Source organism: Eriocheir sinensis, unplaced genomic scaffold, assembly GCF_024679095.1.
Source record: "Eriocheir sinensis breed Jianghai 21 unplaced genomic scaffold, ASM2467909v1 Scaffold511, whole genome shotgun sequence".
NCBI lineage: Eukaryota > Metazoa > Arthropoda > Malacostraca > Decapoda > Varunidae > Eriocheir > Eriocheir sinensis.
In genome coordinates, this window is record NW_026111845.1 from 214,234 (window position 1) to 232,500 (window position 18,267).

The 18,267-nt window shown below is 40.2% G+C and overlaps 1 protein-coding gene across 2 annotated transcripts; it reads right to left on the reverse strand.

Annotated features, from left to right (window-relative positions):
• Positions 1–299: 299 nt before the first annotated feature.
• Positions 300–12,697, reverse strand: LOC126992870 (endoplasmic reticulum resident protein 44-like). 2 transcript variants are annotated; one of them, XM_050851689.1, is made up of 10 exons: positions 12,541–12,697; positions 11,029–11,196; positions 8,425–8,497; positions 7,920–8,075; positions 7,490–7,674; positions 6,545–6,660; positions 6,136–6,301; positions 5,635–5,755; positions 4,190–5,198; positions 300–4,021 (listed from the first exon to the last, which is right to left on the reverse strand). In XM_050851689.1, the coding sequence occupies exons 2-9, from the start codon at positions 11,071–11,073 to the stop codon at positions 5,023–5,025; spliced, it is 1,038 nt and encodes a 345-aa protein (XP_050707646.1). In that variant the 5' UTR covers positions 11,074–11,196; positions 12,541–12,697; the 3' UTR covers positions 300–4,021; positions 4,190–5,022. The 2 variants fall into 2 exon arrangements, with proteins under 2 accessions (XP_050707646.1, XP_050707647.1); XM_050851690.1 differs by lacking the exon at positions 12,541–12,697 and having other exon boundaries at positions 300–4,018; positions 11,029–11,220.
• Between the last annotated feature and the right edge of the window lie 5,570 nt (positions 12,698–18,267).

Below are 18,267 nucleotides of genomic sequence, written 5' to 3' on the forward strand. Positions count from 1 at the left end.
CTCATGACCCGAAAATTATGCACCTTGTACCCGGTTGCCTAACAGATAAGAACATGAAGGTAGGTTATATTAGTCACACCTAACTAGTTCATGAGAGGTTCATTTAAGGCACTAGCATCTGATAACATACAGTGTGGGGGTAATTGCAGAGAGTGCCCCCAGTCATTTAGTTGCCAGCCAGGTTAGTTGCATGGCAGTTCACTCGGCAGAAGGGAGGGACGATTATCTAGATCATCTCAAATCTAAAACCTTACATAAGAAAATAATCTTATGTGGTGGCAAAAATGATAGCTACAGCAATATATATCAAAGTTTTAATGTATTCATGATAATTACATTATTAGGTCAACAGCTCAGAGGGGTGAGCCATGGAATGATTTTGTACAAGGTGCAGCACACAAATGAGATGACACAGCAGCAGCAGCAGTTATAGCAGCAGCATGATGAGGGCAGCACCAGACCAAAGGGAAAGACTGCATTCCACAAACAACACACCACAACTCCTTGAAGGATGAGTCCTGACCAGCGTTCATAGCATGTGTGTGTCAGGCTCCACAGTGCCTAGGTTTGCTTCGCTGGGCGGCAGCCATCACATGCAGGCCAAGCTATCCCAGACCTCATTGTTGGCAGCACACATGACACCATCACCACCAAAGACACAGTAGATAACAATGCACAAGATAATTTACAGACAGCAGAAAGTGTTGACAAATAAAACATTCCTTTTCATTATTAGTATGTATGAACAAATAGCCTCAACAATGCTCTTCTATGACAAACGACATACATAATATGTGTACTGTATTCTCAACAGAGGTAAAAGCTTTCTTTATATTTAAGTTAACAGAACAAGGTAAAGTGCAATTCACTTTTTAAAGTCTTCCCAGAGATAAGAGTGGTTCGAGGAAGATGGCAGTAAAACTGAAATTTAAAATTTAAAATATCTCTGGTTCAAAGTAGGTGGAACTTGCAGGCTTACACCAAGAAAACAAAGGCAATGCAAATAGCCATAAGTGCTTAAAGAGGCAGAATAACAGAGTAAATTAAGAAACAGCCAAAGCATAAAAAATGGATACCACCACTTTGCTGATTACGTCTATGTAGCCTTTGGTCTGATAAGTTGTGCCTGCCCCTTCTGTTACACTGGCCACAGCTTGATGTTAACATCTTTCTCCAAGACTGGAAAATCAAATACTGACACCACTTAATTATTGTCTATTTCTTTCTGTTCTGTATTCTCCTCTGAGGGTTCTTAGTGAAGGAGTGTTGCTTAGGCTTGTCTGGTGAAGGCCATGAGTTCCGAAGCAAAGATAGGTATGTGGAGTCATTACTGAAACTCAGAACTTCAAAATATCCTCGTCAATAATCAAGGAACCCTTGTCCCCCTGCCACGGCTAATTAAATAATAAATAATAAATCATTGCACATGTGAATTACTTTAAACTGAAACCTATTTGATGTCATGAAATATGGGAAAAATCACTGCATTAACTGTATTCCTTAAAAAGTAAGTTTGAAAACAAACACATTTTACCAAGCATCTTTGTCACAAGACAGAAGAATGGAGAGGAGACTGCTAAAGCTCTCAAAGGCGCAATCGTGGATTTAAAGGGAGGGCAAGAGATGGGGAAATCATGAACTTCCAAAACCACATTAGACATAATATAATGTCAAAAAGAAACATTATACAAAATGTTATCAATTGTGTTAAAATGACAATTACTGCAACTGCATGATAATTTAAGGCAGTAGCAACATTACTGACCCCAAGTGAATGATGCAGAAGCACCCCTTCCCGGAGAGCCCTGGGAGTGGCTCTGGACTTCTCTCAATCTTGCTCCAGACTCACACACAACATACACTGTCCATCACGTGGAAGTCAGATGTCAGGCCCACTCAGCCCAGAAAGCCACTAATGTCTTTACCAAGAGGGAAGCTAGATAGAGCCACCACAGACTGCTTTATAAAAAAAAGCATGGAAAAGAATAATCTAGAGTAATAAAATATTTGTCTCCTATTTCCTTACTGAACATGTATTTACAAACCAAACATCATTCACCATCACTGTTACACTCTCAACAAATGTTCAGAGCTATTACACCCATGAGTGCATCAAAGCTCAAGTAAAATAATTTTTCTGCAAATATCAAATTTATAAAAAGGAAATAAATCAAGATAAGGAATAAAGATTTCTGATACATGATCAAAAGCATCATGAAAGTGCTCTCCAGAAAGCTCCCACCACCCACACATGAATGGACTTTGATAAACCTGCTCACTAGACAAACACTTCCTAATCTGTACTCAAATAAATATAAAACCTGCCAGAGATCTTATTACGTATAGCAATTTATCAGTGTGGAAATATAAAATAGTGGAATGGAAATCATATATCAAAAATATAAAACTGATTGAGAAAATTTATCTCCAAAAGTTTAATTTCTTTTCCCTTCTACAGCGTGAGAGTCTAGTGGCCATTTGATATGCCATAAATTATAACAATAAAAGTTTAACAAAAGATACAAACACATACAAACATGTACATGCTCCTTTAACTTTCCAAAATGATTTATGGATTAAATCCTCCATACAGAGAAGAGCTAATGTCTAGTAAAAGTAAAAGAAAAGAAATTTAAAGGGGAATATTAGGAATATAGATATTTTTAGGGAGCACAAGTATATAAAAGTACACCATAAAAATTTCAACTTAATATATATTGCTGATACAAAAAAGATGATGGAAAATAAATAGTGTGTATCCTTGCATGCATTGTCCGGGGTAAGTACTACCTCACTAACCAATCGTGCCCACTTGGGAACATTATGGTGGCGCACACTCGAAACGTGTACGCCTCTAATGCAGGTAAAAATTAACACTTGCTCGCATTTTTCAGCACGCATACCAACGTGTGTCACCCTCCAGCACACCGTGTCTGTCCACACAGCTTCAGTCCAGACAAATGATGGTTGCAGCAGTGTGGTTTTCACATTAACAATACTGATGCAATCAGTGTGTGTATAATACTCAAATTACATCTGTTCAATCAAAATGTATGATGATCTAGGAAAAAAATAGTCTGTATGCTGCAGTAAACTACAATGAACTCTATGGAATTTAAGCTGCTAGAGCTTGAACAAAAAAGTTGGTAAGATTTTTACATAAATAAAAAAAAATATATATTGTATATAATTATGATTACATGTGAAATACATATAAACAAACAGTATTAAGCACATAATCATAATGTATATAAAACTTGTTTAAGGCATCTAATGACTATGATTTAAGTAAAGTTTCAAAACTGCAATATTCTTCATACATTAAATAGTAAAATATTTACCTTCAAAATCTTTTCCCTAACACTCCTACACTCATACATTTTTTTTGTAAATAAGCCAAATAGTACACACTGATCTTGCTCAAAACTTCTAACCTTCTGCAGCAAAGGAAATTAAACTTGACTTAACCAAGATTCAAAGTCAACTCTGTGAAATGCGTCAAGAAATAATGGAGTAAAAATGGACACTTACACACTCTGTTGATCACAAACACACAAACAAACAATGAATGCCTATGCTTCAGTACTAACAAACAGTATTCCCCATCAGGCCAATATCCCAAAATGCATTACTAATTTTCTTATATAGAGATTTCAGTTTTTCACCATTACCTTTAGAATTTTATCATCTGCCACATTGTAATATCATATTCCCAAATGATGTCTGACATTCAATACAAAAATGAGGCATAGATGACTTTTCTTTAGCTGATGACAATTCCGTATTCAGAGTACTTAAAGCTGTCTTACCACCCCCTAAAAAGGACAGAGCTCTTCTACAAAACAGAGAACACTATGAAGTGAATTACCTTTTTACCTTATTACAGCTCGTCTCTGTCTAATAAAGTGTATCTGTTTTTGGAGGGCGCGAGCTTCTTAAAGGTGGACTCTGGCGGGGTCGTTGGCCTCTCCTTCTTTGTGGCCTCTTTGGTGGGATCTGCTATTTCATTTTCATCTCTCTGCTGGAACATTAAAACATCCTATTAGACTTTCTTCTGGCATTGCAATAATGATATAATAACAGGTTAGGAATAGTAAAACAACGTAAGTTGAAAATCTGAAATGGTAAGTCTGAGATTCAAGACTTGACTCCTGTAAGTATACTGGATGGATGGACAGACAAGACTCACCTGTGCTGCCTCCGATGTGGACTCTGGATCAGGGCCGTAGTGGAACTCACGATGCAACTTGCCACTGTACAGGTCATTGAGGAAATCCTTCATCTTCCCCTCAACGAAAGCTTCCTGGTAATCTGAGCCACAGGGAGAAATATATTATCTAAAATGAAGAGTAACACGAGATAAATCGACACATACTGAATCAGTTTTTTCGTTAATAAGTTTTTAATACTGGAAGAAGGAAATGGCAAGTGAGAGATTACATGACAGTGGCTACAGGCAGATGTAAAGAAGGTAGGCAAAGGAGTAACTTGGAAGGGCAAAAGTAAGAATATAACAGTGCAGTACTGAGTGAGGTGCTTGGGAGTGTTAAGAGTTCAGTGCCTCGGAAGCCTGGGGAAGTAGTTGGAAATAGGTTGTGTGGAAGAGGAAAGAAAGGAAATGGTGGACAGATGAGGCAAAATAGGTGATCGATGTAAAAAAATCCTACAAGAAAATCCAACAGAAAAAGTGAGAGATGAGATAAAGGCTTGGTTCACACATTGCCAATTGTGAACGTATGAAGTGTGGTGCTCTGAGATGGTTTGGACATGTGATGAGAATGAAGGAGAATAACTTTGTGAAGAGAGTATGTGAAAGCAGGGTTGAGGGGGTGGGTGTCATGGGGGGACCATCAATAGAGTGGACTTGTGTTGGTGAGAGGATTGGTAGGTGAGGGACTGCTTGTGCTGAGAGGGAGTGTCAGAACAGGGAATGTTGGGGATGCCTCTGCCTTGGCTGACCCCTTGAGAGAACGGGGAGATAAAAATATAGAGATAGGGCTGATGATAAAAAAGGTCATTCGCCTAGATATAGAAAGAATCTTCAGCCATAACAATGCAGGCCTTAATCTCACCTGGGAAGAGGTACATGTGCCTGAAGGAATCAATGGCAATCAGTGGTAAGTCCTTCTTGGATTTCCCCAAATGGTGGAGGGGATGAGCAAACTGAACACCATCGGCAGTCAAGAAGTTGATGTTTTCTGTAAAACATGAATAAAAAAAAATCAGTATCTAAATCATTATATCTCCACACACAATGTAGGTCAAAAGTGGGAGATGCAGGTTTGAGACATAACAAGCTATGATAACTTTAGTCAAAGGAAAAACTGCCCACAGAGAAAACACCTACCACCAAGATAGGTCCTGAGGGGCTGCAATGAGCCCTAACCATTGACACAACAGCCATCATATTAATTCATCTACCTGTTTTACAACTAGCAAGTATTTGAGAGAAATCAACCATGTGCTAGTTTTGACAAATATGGTAGGAATAATAAATGCAACATTGACATTAACATAAAAAATTACCACAGTGAATTTAGAAGGAATTCAATGTCTAACTCAGAATAGCTTATAGAACATAACACATCTGTCTGCCATCTGATCACGTGCAAGAAGAAATCAGCCACAACTCACGTTTCTGGTCGGCGAGGTCTGTGTGCACCAGGGACGTGTATTTCTTGATGCTCTCTGTGTCTTCAGGAGCATGGAAGAGGATGAGGAAAGGAAGTCCCTCTTCTGTTAATTCCTCTGCATTCTGAAAGGGAATGAAGCATTACACACAAAGAAGTGTAAAAGGAAAGAACACTCCCTCAGCTACCTTTATTATTCAAGCCTTCAAGCATCTCAGTAAGTTTTAATGATGATAATGATGGTAATAATTATAATAATGACAATAATAATTATAAAAATACTAATACTAATACTACTAATAATAAAAATAAAAATAAATAATAACAATAATGCAGTACCTATCAGACAAGGCTAAACATGGCTGCCTTCCTTATCATTATGAACATCAAAGTGTGAACGCAGCAGACTTCATGTGACTTTGTTGACTGTGAGCACCAACAGTCAACAAACCAAAGCATGCACCAGTCAGCCACAGGGCCAGCGCTTGTGGTGCAGCACACTTACCTGGAATGTGATCTCTCGCACCAGAGGGATGCATCTCTCAGTGGCCCAGATGGACAACTCATCGTAAGATGCAAGTGACCCAGTAAAGGCTTCATCCTCCTTAGTTATGGAAGCTTTGAAGGCAACAATGCTCTCCCCGGGCGGGTGCATACTGCGCACTGTTTCACTGCAAAGTGTTCATGACATGAAGGCAGTATCTCAATAGTCAAATAATTCAGCAACTGGTTTTTAAAATTAAAACTAAAAGGATTTACTCAAAAGCAGTAACTTTTGACACATCAAAACTGCAGAAAATACCAGGATTTTTTTTGTCTCAATTACTATGATAATACTGTCACTTATGAAACATTCTACCAAGGAATCTCTTCACATGTGAAATAATTCCCTCAACAGGAATTCTGATGCTCACCCAAACCCAGCAAGGAACTGGCAGTCATCCTTAAGGTTGATAGCAATCTTGCGGAACAACTCGTATTCTGGCGAGTCCTGCTTCTCAAAATAGCCGATCACAGTCCTCTTAGTCTCCTGTAAGAAACATGATGTCTGGTAAATCCTGTGCATAGGCAAGACAACCAACAAACTGGCAGCATTCACGAGCAGTACTCTAAGACAAGAATGTAAAGAAATATTATGCATATGCATGCAAATGACTGCTTGACTTTGACAAGATACACTAAGCTGATTCTGACTCAAAGTCTTCAATTCAACTGTTGTGATGTACTGCATTTTCTGCTGTCTAAGATGGCCCTTGAAGCTCAATATCATATATATGCCTCAGTTCAGGGGTCATCTCATATGAGGGATATACAATGCATCCTATGGTTATGGGGTTCCTGAGGGGTGATGGGGAATAGTGCCAAACACTCACTTCTGCCTGACATCCCTTCTTCTTTAGTAACATTTTCTGTATTATGACAAATTTATCAAAAATGTTTCCATGAATACAACCATAAGGACAGACAAAGGTGAGTAAATTAAAAATGAAAATGGTGTCACAGCTAACCATGCTGTGCATCCTTTGTAGCAGACCAACTGTTTGTAGTTGTATTTCAAGTTATTGTTACCTGCTTGATATTTTCATAACTCAATCGTTAGAGAAAGAAGCCTATATTGTTAATGGTAACTCTGAAGGGTTGTCTCAGATAATCACCTCATACATTGGAAAATACAGATGCTGAAAATTATTCTTGGCTGATCCTATAAAACATACAACTGGCTCACAAGAACAGATTGTGTATTCTCAAGTGCTTCAGTTTAGTAGTTTCTGGCAGCTTTGGCTCTTCAATTTAATTCTTGATTTGGGAACAAGCTATCTCATGAACTTGACAATGAAAACCGAGTTTGAAGTTCTTACCTCCAGATCCTTGATTTCATCCAGGCTCTCCAGAATCTTGATGGGGTCCCGAAGCTGTTCCTTAATGTAATTTGCAAAGGCATCAGCTGATCTCTGTCCCCTATACTCCCTCTTGGTGGCCTGGCCATTCCTCAGCAGCTTGAGGGTCGGGTACTTGGTGATATGGAAGCGGGACGCAATGCTTGCTGCAACAGGCAACAGAACAATGATATACATCAGTATCATATATGTAGTGTTGTATGATGGACATAAGCCACAAGACCCTGAGAAGCCCAACATGATAAATGAAGTCCATGAGAAAAAAATTAAGAGCCATAAAAATCTAATCACAGTGATAAACATGTAATATAAAACTTGGAAATCTTAATGCAAGGCCCAAAATGTTACTTCTTAGTACAGAGCAAGAAGCTACTGGTATAAGCACACTTACACTCAGCATCACAGTCCACCTTCCCAACTACCACCCGGCCTTCGTCTGGGAATTGCTCTTTAACCTTGTCGGCCGTCTCATCCCAGGTCGGCGCCAAGATGTTGCTGAATCTACACCAGTCGGCATAGAAGTTGATGAACACAAGCTCATTGTTACCTGTAGGGGAAAGATGAAGGACACCTGTATAATACTGTTGGGTGGCTGGTAAGAGAAGTGAAACAAGGCATACCTCTCCAGGCTGCTGCAAGAGAAGCTTAACAAGTGCTAGGTTTCAGGTTTGTATAAGAAAGTAAGAGTTGAATCACGGCCAACCTTGCTCTCATACAATACAAACTTGTGATCATTCATTAACATGTGTCCAATCCATTCCCCAGTATTTCATGCAAAACAAATCAGAAGTTAACTATACAGCTGTGTCATGAAGGCAGGCAGAAAGATTAAAGAATAAATTTATAAGCAATGGATAAAAAAAAGTATCATTACAAGTAACGGGCACTGCACTTACCAATGATGCTGTCAAAGTTGCCCTTGTCCAGTTGCAAGGCTCCCCCATGGGACTGTGTGAACTGCAACACAAGCTGGAAAGGAGGATTCATAAATGGATGTCAAACTTTGTTCCATTCCTCACCTTCAAACTGTGATTTGAGAGTATGGTTAGGGTGTACCAGCCTCAAACTATATATTGCTTCTGATTTGGTATTTTTGGTCTTCAGGCCATGATGATTTTCCTGTGTCATCAAGTTACCACAATTTCCATTTTCCAGAGTGACTAGGAATATGCCAGCTAAATAAAAATTTAAACTTTCCGTTATCCACATCATATCTCTTTTGCATACTTCACACCACTCCAAAAACATAAAAAATACGTACACTAATGCCTCGGTTTATGAGCACTTTGATTTACAAGCAAAATAAAATCACTAAAAATGCCTTGGTTTACGAGCAGTGACTTGGTGTATGAGAATCCTGTTTGTACAGGTCAAAGATGTGAGCATGGGTTCCCTTTGTTTGCTGCAAGACATGAGCACTCGGAGTGGAAAACAATGGGAATGGGGTCTCAAGCTGGTGTCACACTGGGGCCTTTTTCCTCCAACCACTTTGTTGGCAGGCGCAACCAGAAGTTCCCACTTTTCTGGGTGTGCATCACACACGACCAAGGTCGGTTGCCTGTATCCACAACGTAAACAAAGCAGTTGCCTTGTATCCACATAGCGCTGCTTGCAAAAGTAAGAGCTGTTGTGGCCTGTGCTGCAGTTACTCAAATTATGGACTTATTGCTACAGCTGAATGGAGGGAAGATGCAGTTGTGAGTACAACTATAGTTTCAAAGACAGGAGGACAGGAGTGTTACTAAAACCAACAACTCACTCCTGGTTGGGCGTACAGGCAACTGCGGTTGCTCCTAGCTCCAACGATTGGAGGAAAATGTCCAGTGTGACACTGCTTTCAATCTGCGTTGTACACAAACAGAAGTAGCACCCGCGTGCTCGTGTCCGCTTACGTTTGTGCTCCAGCGTTAAGAAGTTGGATAAGAGAGAGGAGTGATGTCGCTAGTTATGCATCAAATGGGCACAATGTGATGACAGTTGAGCTAAATGAGGCAGATGCTACTCAGAAAAAATGTCTCAGGAAAAAAATCATAGAAAGTCACAAATTTGGACTAGGAAAAAAAGCTACCAGTATCTAGCGATTACATAACTCTAAGTGAGCCACACCACACCAACACTGCTTGTTCATGAATAGAGTAAACTTTCTATACATTTTTATCTTCCCCACACACTTGACTAAGTGCACTGTAGCTTTTCAGTGCTTTCACCTAGTTGTTTCGGGGAAACTTGAATAATAGCAGGTCTCAGACTACCATTTACCAAACATTGTAGTGATGAGTACTTAGTTCAAGGTCCTGGACACAATTTTAGGGCAGTCTTGCCAGGTGGTGAGTGGTGGGTGGGGGCAGGGGTAAAGAATGCTTCCTTTATCCTAGGGTGGGGGCAGGTGGGTGGTGTGGTGTGGGGTGGGCAGGGCAGAGCAAGGCAGAAGGCTGAACAACACGATCTCTTCCCTGGTGTAGTGTGTGAGCGGCTCCCGTGGATATGCCTTACACTTAAACCTGCACCAAACTCACCTAACACCTGTAAACCACCTCAAAACAAGCTTTAAACCTTCCTGTGACCCTTAAACCCTAAAAAAAAAAAGGTTTGAGGAGGTGGTCACCCGCTAACCACTTGCCGTCCCTACCTCACACTTAATCCTGCACCAAACTCACCTAACACATATAAACCACCTCGAAACAAGCCTTAAACCTTCCTGGGACACTTAAACCCTAAAAAAAAATAAGGTTTGAGGAAGTGGTCGCCTGCTAACCACTTGCCGTCCCTGCCTTGCACTTAAACCCACAAAACACATATTAACCACCTCAAAACAAGCCTTAAACCTTCCTGGGACACTTAAACCCTAAAAAAAAATAAGGTTTGAGGAAGTGGTCGCCTGCTAACTACTTGCCGTCCCTGCCTTGCACTTAAACCCACAAAACACATATAAACCACCTCGAAACAAGCCTTAAACCCTTCCTGTGAGCCTTAAACCCTAAAAAAGAGGTTTGAGGAAGTGGTCACCTGCTAACCACTTGCCGTCCCTACCTTGCACTTAAACCCACAAAACACATATAAACCACCTCAAAACAAGCCTTAAAACCTTCCTGTGAGCCTTAAACCCTAAAAAAAGAGGTTTGAGGAAGTGGTCACCCGCTAACCACTTCCCGTCCCTGCCTTGTACTTAAACCCACAAAACACATATAAACCACCTCAAAACAAGCCTTAAACATTCCTGTGACCCTTAAACCCTAAAAAAAAAAAAACTTAGAGGTTGCTACCCGCTACCCACTTGCCACTTCTGCCTTGCACTTAAACCCACAAAACACATATAAACCACCTCAAAACAAGCCTTAAAACCTTCCCGTGAGCCTTAAACCCTGAAAATAGTTAACCCTTCAGACCCTCCCAGAGACCAACGACACACACACACACGCACGCACACACCTGCCCTTCCCTCCCCACAGCCTTGCCCTTGCTTTCCCTCCCTCAGGTGGACGCACAGGGCCTTTACTTACCGTTAAAAGTGAGAGAACTAATTGTAAATGAGGTGAATTCCGCATGGTGAGGATAGGAAGAGGTGAGAGGCCGGGGGAAACAGCTGTTCTCGCCGCTACACGTCCTCGCCACAGCTGCCACACGCCGCCACGCCTTATTTTAAGCCTTTTTTATCCTTTATTCAGCCTCTAAGTGGGTTGGGTTGGGTTATCAGAGTGATATATGCAGGGTTTTATCAGTTCATGGTCCGTGGATTGGGTTTTTATAGTTCATTTACCACATGCGGTCTCCCAACCCCCTTGATTTTCGCCTTTTTATCAGGGTTTTGTGCCTCTGTTTTACCTCAAAGTGGGTTTTATGGGGTTATAAGAGTGATATTTATGGTGTTTTAATAGTTCATGGTCTGTGGTTTGGGTTTACAGCTCTTATATGTTCTCAATGTCTTCCTCTCATGACTCCATTCCCCCGAATTTCACTGTTTTATCTGGGGTTTGTGCCTCTAATTCACCCACAGTTTATTGAATGTATCTAAAATTGCAGACTAGACACTTTTACTTTACTTCAGAGTATGTAAATCTATTGGAAAGTAGTTTTGTGGGCCGGGGTGGGGGTCGCCGAAATGGTCATAATGGGGACGCCGAAATAGTCATGGCATGTGTTATCAGAGGCGTTTCCGGGGCGATCGCTTATGTATGATATGGTCACGGAGGCTAAACTGTGTAGTATTGCATTATTTGTTGTTTCTAGAGAATAATACAACAAGAGAAGAGGTCCGGAAGCTCCAACTTATGTATTCTTATCAATTTGCATATTTTTGAAAGGTTAATGTGAAGCTCCTCAACGCCCCCTTATTATCTCATTTTGGGTTATGCAAATCCTTAAATTTATGTATACACTATTCAAATGCATAGTTTCATTTTGGTTGGGAATTATATTTGTTGACTAGTCTTTTGGGAAAGCTGAACACGTCTGTCATTTTGCAAGGCCGGTGTTTGCTTTTATTAATAGTTGATGTATTCAGTTAATCAACTTTCTTTCAAGTGTTCACAGATCACGTTAGTAAGTCTTCAAATCACCACCATGGATGTATAGTAACGATTTCACAAGAGACAGCTACACTACGAACGCCCTTATTGTAATTTCAGGTGAAGGGAAAGAATGTGATGCTGGGATCTCCTTCAAACTATTGGCCTTTTATCCCAACGCATTAAGATGACTAGGAAAAAAAATGTATAGGTATGGCCAGGAAAATTGATAAGCAATGATACGGGCCGCTGCCTCTTGCATGAACAACGATTTTAGACGAGAAAGTTCGCTGTTATACCTTTTGTGCAGTTGTAGAATGGCAAGTAAAATTAATAAGTAAAGGTATAGGCCACTCCCTCTCCCACGAACAACGATTTTAGACGAGAAAATTCGCTGTTATACCTTTTGTGCAGTTGTAGAATGGCAAGTAAAATTAATAAGAAAAGGTATAGGCCACTCCCTCTCTCACGAACAACGATTTTAGACGAGAAAGTTCACTGTTATACCTTTTGTGCAGTTGTAGAATGGCAAGTAAAATTAATAAGTTAAAGTATGGGCCACTCCCTCTCTCACGAACAACGATTTTACACGAGAAAGTTCACTGATGCACTATTTTCCCAGATACTGAGGAGGCTCCGGCGCCGGGCTGTCCTTGAAGCTTGACTATCTTGGTTACCTTCCGGAGCGGCGTGGCGCGCGAGGGTTGGCTGGAAGGGTTAATATATACAGGTGCAGGTGGAAAGATTGGGTTCTTATCACTCACACTTGGAAAATACGAATCTATCATCTTTTTCGTACGGGGAACAGCTTTTATTCTCTTCCCTGTGTTTTGTTTGCCTTTGACTGATGACTGAGTTCCTATCCCCGTCTCCTATGCCTGGAAAATACGATTCCTCACCTTTTTCGTGCGGGGAACAGCTTATATTTTCTTCCCTGTGTTTAAATGCCTTTGACTGATGATTGAGTTTCTATCCTCGTCTCCCATACATGAAAAATACGACTCCTCACCTTTTTCTTACGGGGAACAGCTTATATTTTCTTCCCTGATGATTGAGTTCCTCTCCTCGTCTCCTATACCTGGAAAATACGATTCTATCACCCTTTTCGTGCGAGGAACAGCTTATATTTTCTTCCCTGTGTTTATATGCCTTTGACTGATGATTGAGTTTCTACCCTCGTCTCCCCCACCTGAATAGTAAGACTTTCACTTTTTCTTCCTGGGAGCAGCTTTTACTTTCTTCCCTGCCATGTATTGTTTGCCCTTGACTGCTTCTTCTGATGCAAACAAACAGACAAACAAAAAAAAAGCACTTCTCCATAGCCCTCCTATCAACGCTTTGCCGGAAATATTATCAGCAGGAAGCTTTGTGTGTGTGTGTGTGTGTGTGTGTGTGTGTGTGTGTGTGTGTGTGTGTGTGTGTGCCCCGGCCATTCCTCGGAAAAGTAGGACGACTATTTTTTTTTTAATGTTTTGGCTTTACTTGTTTTTGTTATATGATAAGACGATAAAGAATGGGGCGGGGTCGGTGGCAGCTATATTCTAATCATTTATCTATTTTCTTTCTTTTCTTCTTTTCCCTTTTATTTTGTTCAGTTTTATTTTTTATAGTCACCCTACAGACAGTATAGAGAGAATAAAACTGAGCTATAATACAACTCAGACTAATAACAGTAACATATAAAATAACTTCTATATTTAGGAATGCAGAAAAAAATAGTCTATATATAAGAGAAACTTCTACAGATACGATTAAACTGACATATCTTAAATTAAACCATACAGAAGTAATCACATATATTAGGATAAAGAAAATAAGTATAATAAGAGAGAGAGAGAGAGAGAGAGAGAGAGAGAGAGAGAGAGAGAGAATAAACGTCAATCCCCTCACAGGTGCTACAAATGTGTGTGTGTGTGTATGTGTGTGTTGAACAGGTGTGAATACCATTATGTGTGGGACGGGTTACAAGTGTTTCGCTGTCAAGAACACGCATGTATATACACTACCGAGGCCACTGCCCCTGTATGCACACAGTAACCCGGCCAATGGGTGATTCACACAAACACAGACACACAAACACACACAGGTAAGGCACTCTAGACGTCGGAAAAAAACAATAAACTTAGATTTCCACATAAAACTGACAACGGAACTAACGGTCTTATCCAGAGGTACAAACATATTATATACACATCCCCAAAAGCTTATAAGTTACACAAATCAATACATTTAACTTTACATTTAGAATTACAGACAAACTGAACAATCTTTATCTAGAGGTAGCCTACTGGAAACACAGACACAGTTGAAGAAGCCTAAATATGAGATTATCCAGAATTTGAGCTTCCTTTATGAAACTTCTGACGAAATGAACGGTTTTATAATACAGTGGTGGAAACACATAGACATAGACACACATACGCACAGTTGAAATATTCCAGATGTCAAAACAAATCGAAAAATCAAGCTTCATATATAGAACTAATGGCAAGCGGAACGGTCTAAACCCAGAGACACAAACATACACACATACACACAGTAGGAAGTAAAACTAATATAACAAAATAAATAATATCATCTTCAAATAATTATATAAGTATTGCCAAACGGAACTGTCTAAATACTACGTAGAATTAAAATCCTGTAAAATACTACGAATAGATTAATACAGTCGGATAAATGACCAACACACACACACACACACACACACACACACACACACACACACACACACACACACATGTCCGAGGGTTTTGAAATGATAACGATTATATAGTAAATTGGTTGATTACTATTACTATTAGAGAAAGCTATAATAAAACAAACGAAAGATGATTGCCTTCCCAACCATTCAGCAATAAAAAATAAATAAATACAGGGATTGTTCAAAGGTATAAGAAAAATCAATATTCGGAAAGTTAATAAAAATACAAGAAAACACGCATAGTAACTTTTGGGAACGGGAAACCATTTGTCTTTCCCGTCTATAAACCAACATAACCTCTAAACTTTCAGTACATAGATAGACAGTACATAGATAGTTACCAAGTGTGTTCTATTCACCAACGACCATATTATTTCAGTGAGGTTTTGCTGGTTCCCTTTTTCCCTTACTCCAAGAAGACGATTTACCGACTGGAATAGACGAAAAAAAACACGATAGAATAGAGAAACGTTTGAAGATGCTAGTGAAGTCTCTCTCTGGCTACACGTGGTTCACTACTTCAATAACTTCAACAGCATCCAAAGCGAGGGAATATCACGCAATATACGTCAATGTTTTCCTTTTTGTTAGATAATTGCTTGTTTCAGAAATAAGACAAATTATCACCCTGGCTCAAGTCTCCCGATCGTTCCTCTCCGCCACGCCCAATACATAACAGACCACCGCGCCGCCGTTACCTTGAAAATACCGTAATGAGAGAGCTGTTTGAGTCACTACTTTTGGCGCGTGTGACTCAGCGAATGTGACGTCGATGATTTAAAACCCCCCGACCCGAGCATCGTCACGTATGGGATGAATGAATGGAGTAATTATGCGACGCGAGACCTGACGCCTTGAATGGACTTCTTACATGTGTGAGGTTGATGACATGATAAGTTGGGAATGACTAGACGATGACGTGGTGACTGTTTACAGGCCGAGGATGACTAGACACAGGTGACGTGATAACTCAAAAGATGGTGAAGGTGATGACAGAACACAGATGACTTACGTGGGACTCTAAGGTGATGGTGATAACAGTGTATCTGATGATGGTGACTGAACACAGGTGAAGGTGACGAGTATAGAAGTGACGATGATGACTGCAAATATAACACGAGCCTCAACAGGTGAAAGTGATGACTCTGTATACGTGATGAAGCTGACTCAAATATCATGACCCGAGGTACAACAGGTGAAGGTGATAACTCTATACCTCAAGAATCGTGACGTGAGACTCAACAGGTGAAGAGGATGACGTGGTTAAGCTTAATCAAGGCTCGTGGCGTGAGACTCAACAGGTGTGAGGTTTAAGATAAGACATTCCAGAGAGGAGAATTATCGGTAACACCTTTGGTCTCGTTATCAGTGTCCTTCAAGCGTTCCTAAGTGCGGCTCAGTTAGATTTTATGCATTACCCTTACGACACATTTATAAGCGTCTCAACGGTAGTAAGAGATGTGTGCCTTCTGCTGTCTCGTATAGTTGTCTCTTCTGTTGTCTCGTAATTGTCTATTAAGGAAGTTTTTTTTCTTTACTGCAAGGGAGGCAGCTCAAAGGTAAAAAAAAAAATAAAAAAAACACTAGACGCTGCTTCGACAAAAGAAAAATGAACAAGACACAGAAGAGAGGTCAGTTTCGGGTGGAGGATGTCTTGGTAAAGCAAAAAAATAGCAACCAAAAAGCCCACAAGACGCTGCTTCGACAAAAGAAAAATGAACAAGACACAGAAGAGAGGTCAGTTTCGGGTGGAGGATGTCTTGGTACTCTCCTCTTGAATGTGCTCTGTCTTGTCCCCGTCGCACCTTCTAACACATCCTGAACTACAATCCTCCAAAAATGAAGACACATAAAAACGGATTATGTCTCTCTTTTGTTGCTCTGGTGGTAAATGACAACAAGTGAGGCGTGCAATGACAGTAGACGTCCATCACAATCTTAGTTGGTAAATTCCTCTGTCACTCCATGCCTCAGTTGTGATGATCAGTAATATAAAATGTATGTGGATAATCTAGAAACGTATAAATCGAATGTATATCTAATCATCAAGGTTTTCACATCTCACAGTTAAGCTCACAAACCATAAAGGACACGCAAGGCAGCTTATATTTATTTTAGAATCTTCGAGCACTTCGCAGAAACAGATCATAAAAAAAAGATATTAAACAGCTGACGGTTTTCATAGAGTTCCTTACTAGTTATCAAATTGGGAATCGTAAATTTTTAACATATGAATAGGAGGATGTACGTGTAGCCTATCATGTTATCTTAGAGCAGAACGTATAACACAAAGGTATAAAAACGTTAAACACAGCTGACGTTTTTCACTGTAGTATTTCAAAGAGTCGCCCTAAACGCCCCCAATAGCAGGGTATTCAATAACTTTGTCAATGAAACTTCCCAGTCAACCACCCGGCGTAATTAGTTAAAAAGTAGCTATTGTGGGACTCATTCTCCTGAACTGACTTGCTAAAAAGGAAAGAAAAAAAGAAAAGAATGTAAAATAAAACAATGCCAGTGAAAAATTATATTATAGCTCATTCATCTGACCTGCCATGGTAAAACAGGAGAGAAAAAGGAAAGAATGCCGGATAAAAAGATGCAAATAAAACAAAAATATATATTAGAGGAAGAAAACTACACTCAAAGTCCAGTCCTCAGTTCACCGACCTCAATTAACATGGAAAATAATGATATATAAAAACGAGTCCATTCAAACCGAAGAAATAAAAAAGGAATAGCATAAAAAGTGTTCATGCCGAGTCATTCCCCGGCGGCCGCTTATTCGAGTTTCCACTTCGAGTTGGTGACGCCCTGGAGAGGCATGGGTCCCTTCCCTAAAGCGGCCTTGCAAGCAACTCAAATGCAGCGCTGAGCTTGGCGTGTTGTAAAGACTACGTGTGAGGCGGTAAGGAGAGGACAGATAACTAAACATTGCATTCCAAATTAAAATACTTCGCTGTAACGTACAATCCCTGCATTGACGTAAGGGGCAAGGTTAACATTCAAAGTGGCAGGGGAGAGATAGGTTACCATTCGACTATTACCATTTGAAGCGGGTTTTAAATACATTACCAAAGGGCATTGCTTGAGCGGGTCTGATGGTGGGAAAAGTAGGAACTTGAAGGGACAGAACTAGAGAGAAAAAAAAAGAGGAAAATGAATGACGATGGGACGGGAAGCACAATAGAAAACGGAGTAAATAGAGATGACAGATAAGGGCAAACAAGGGAAAATGAGAGGCGATGGGGCGGTGGAAAACGGTCGAACCTGAAGGGACAGAGAAGGGAAAAGAAGGGGAAATGGGAGGCGATGGGGAGGCAGGAACAGGAAAACAGGCGACAAATATTCAGACGTTATGCACAGATGATAAGAGACACACACACACACACACACACACACACACAGAGAGACACGCACAGCTTATCTTTAGAAGTATGTACATTTGTTAGGTCAGGTTGTTGCCCCTTCCCTCTTAGAGAGAGAGAGAGAGAGAGAGAGAGAGATTGATTTCCATGGATATTACTGAA

What these genes read in the sequence shown, in the direction of transcription:
- LOC126992870 (XM_050851689.1), bottom strand. Translation starts at nt 11,073, where the DNA reads ATGCGGAATTCACCTCATTTACAATTAGTTCTCTCACTTTTAACG. An exon ending in ATGAAATCAAGGATCTGGAG is followed by an intron (nt 6,661 to 7,489) that starts GTAAGAACTTCA and finishes TGTTTCTTACAG; the next exon opens with GAGACTAAGAGGACTGTGAT. An exon ending in AGACCTCGCCGACCAGAAAC is followed by an intron (nt 5,199 to 5,634) that starts GTGAGTTGTGGC and finishes CATGTTTTACAG; the next exon opens with AAAACATCAACTTCTTGACT.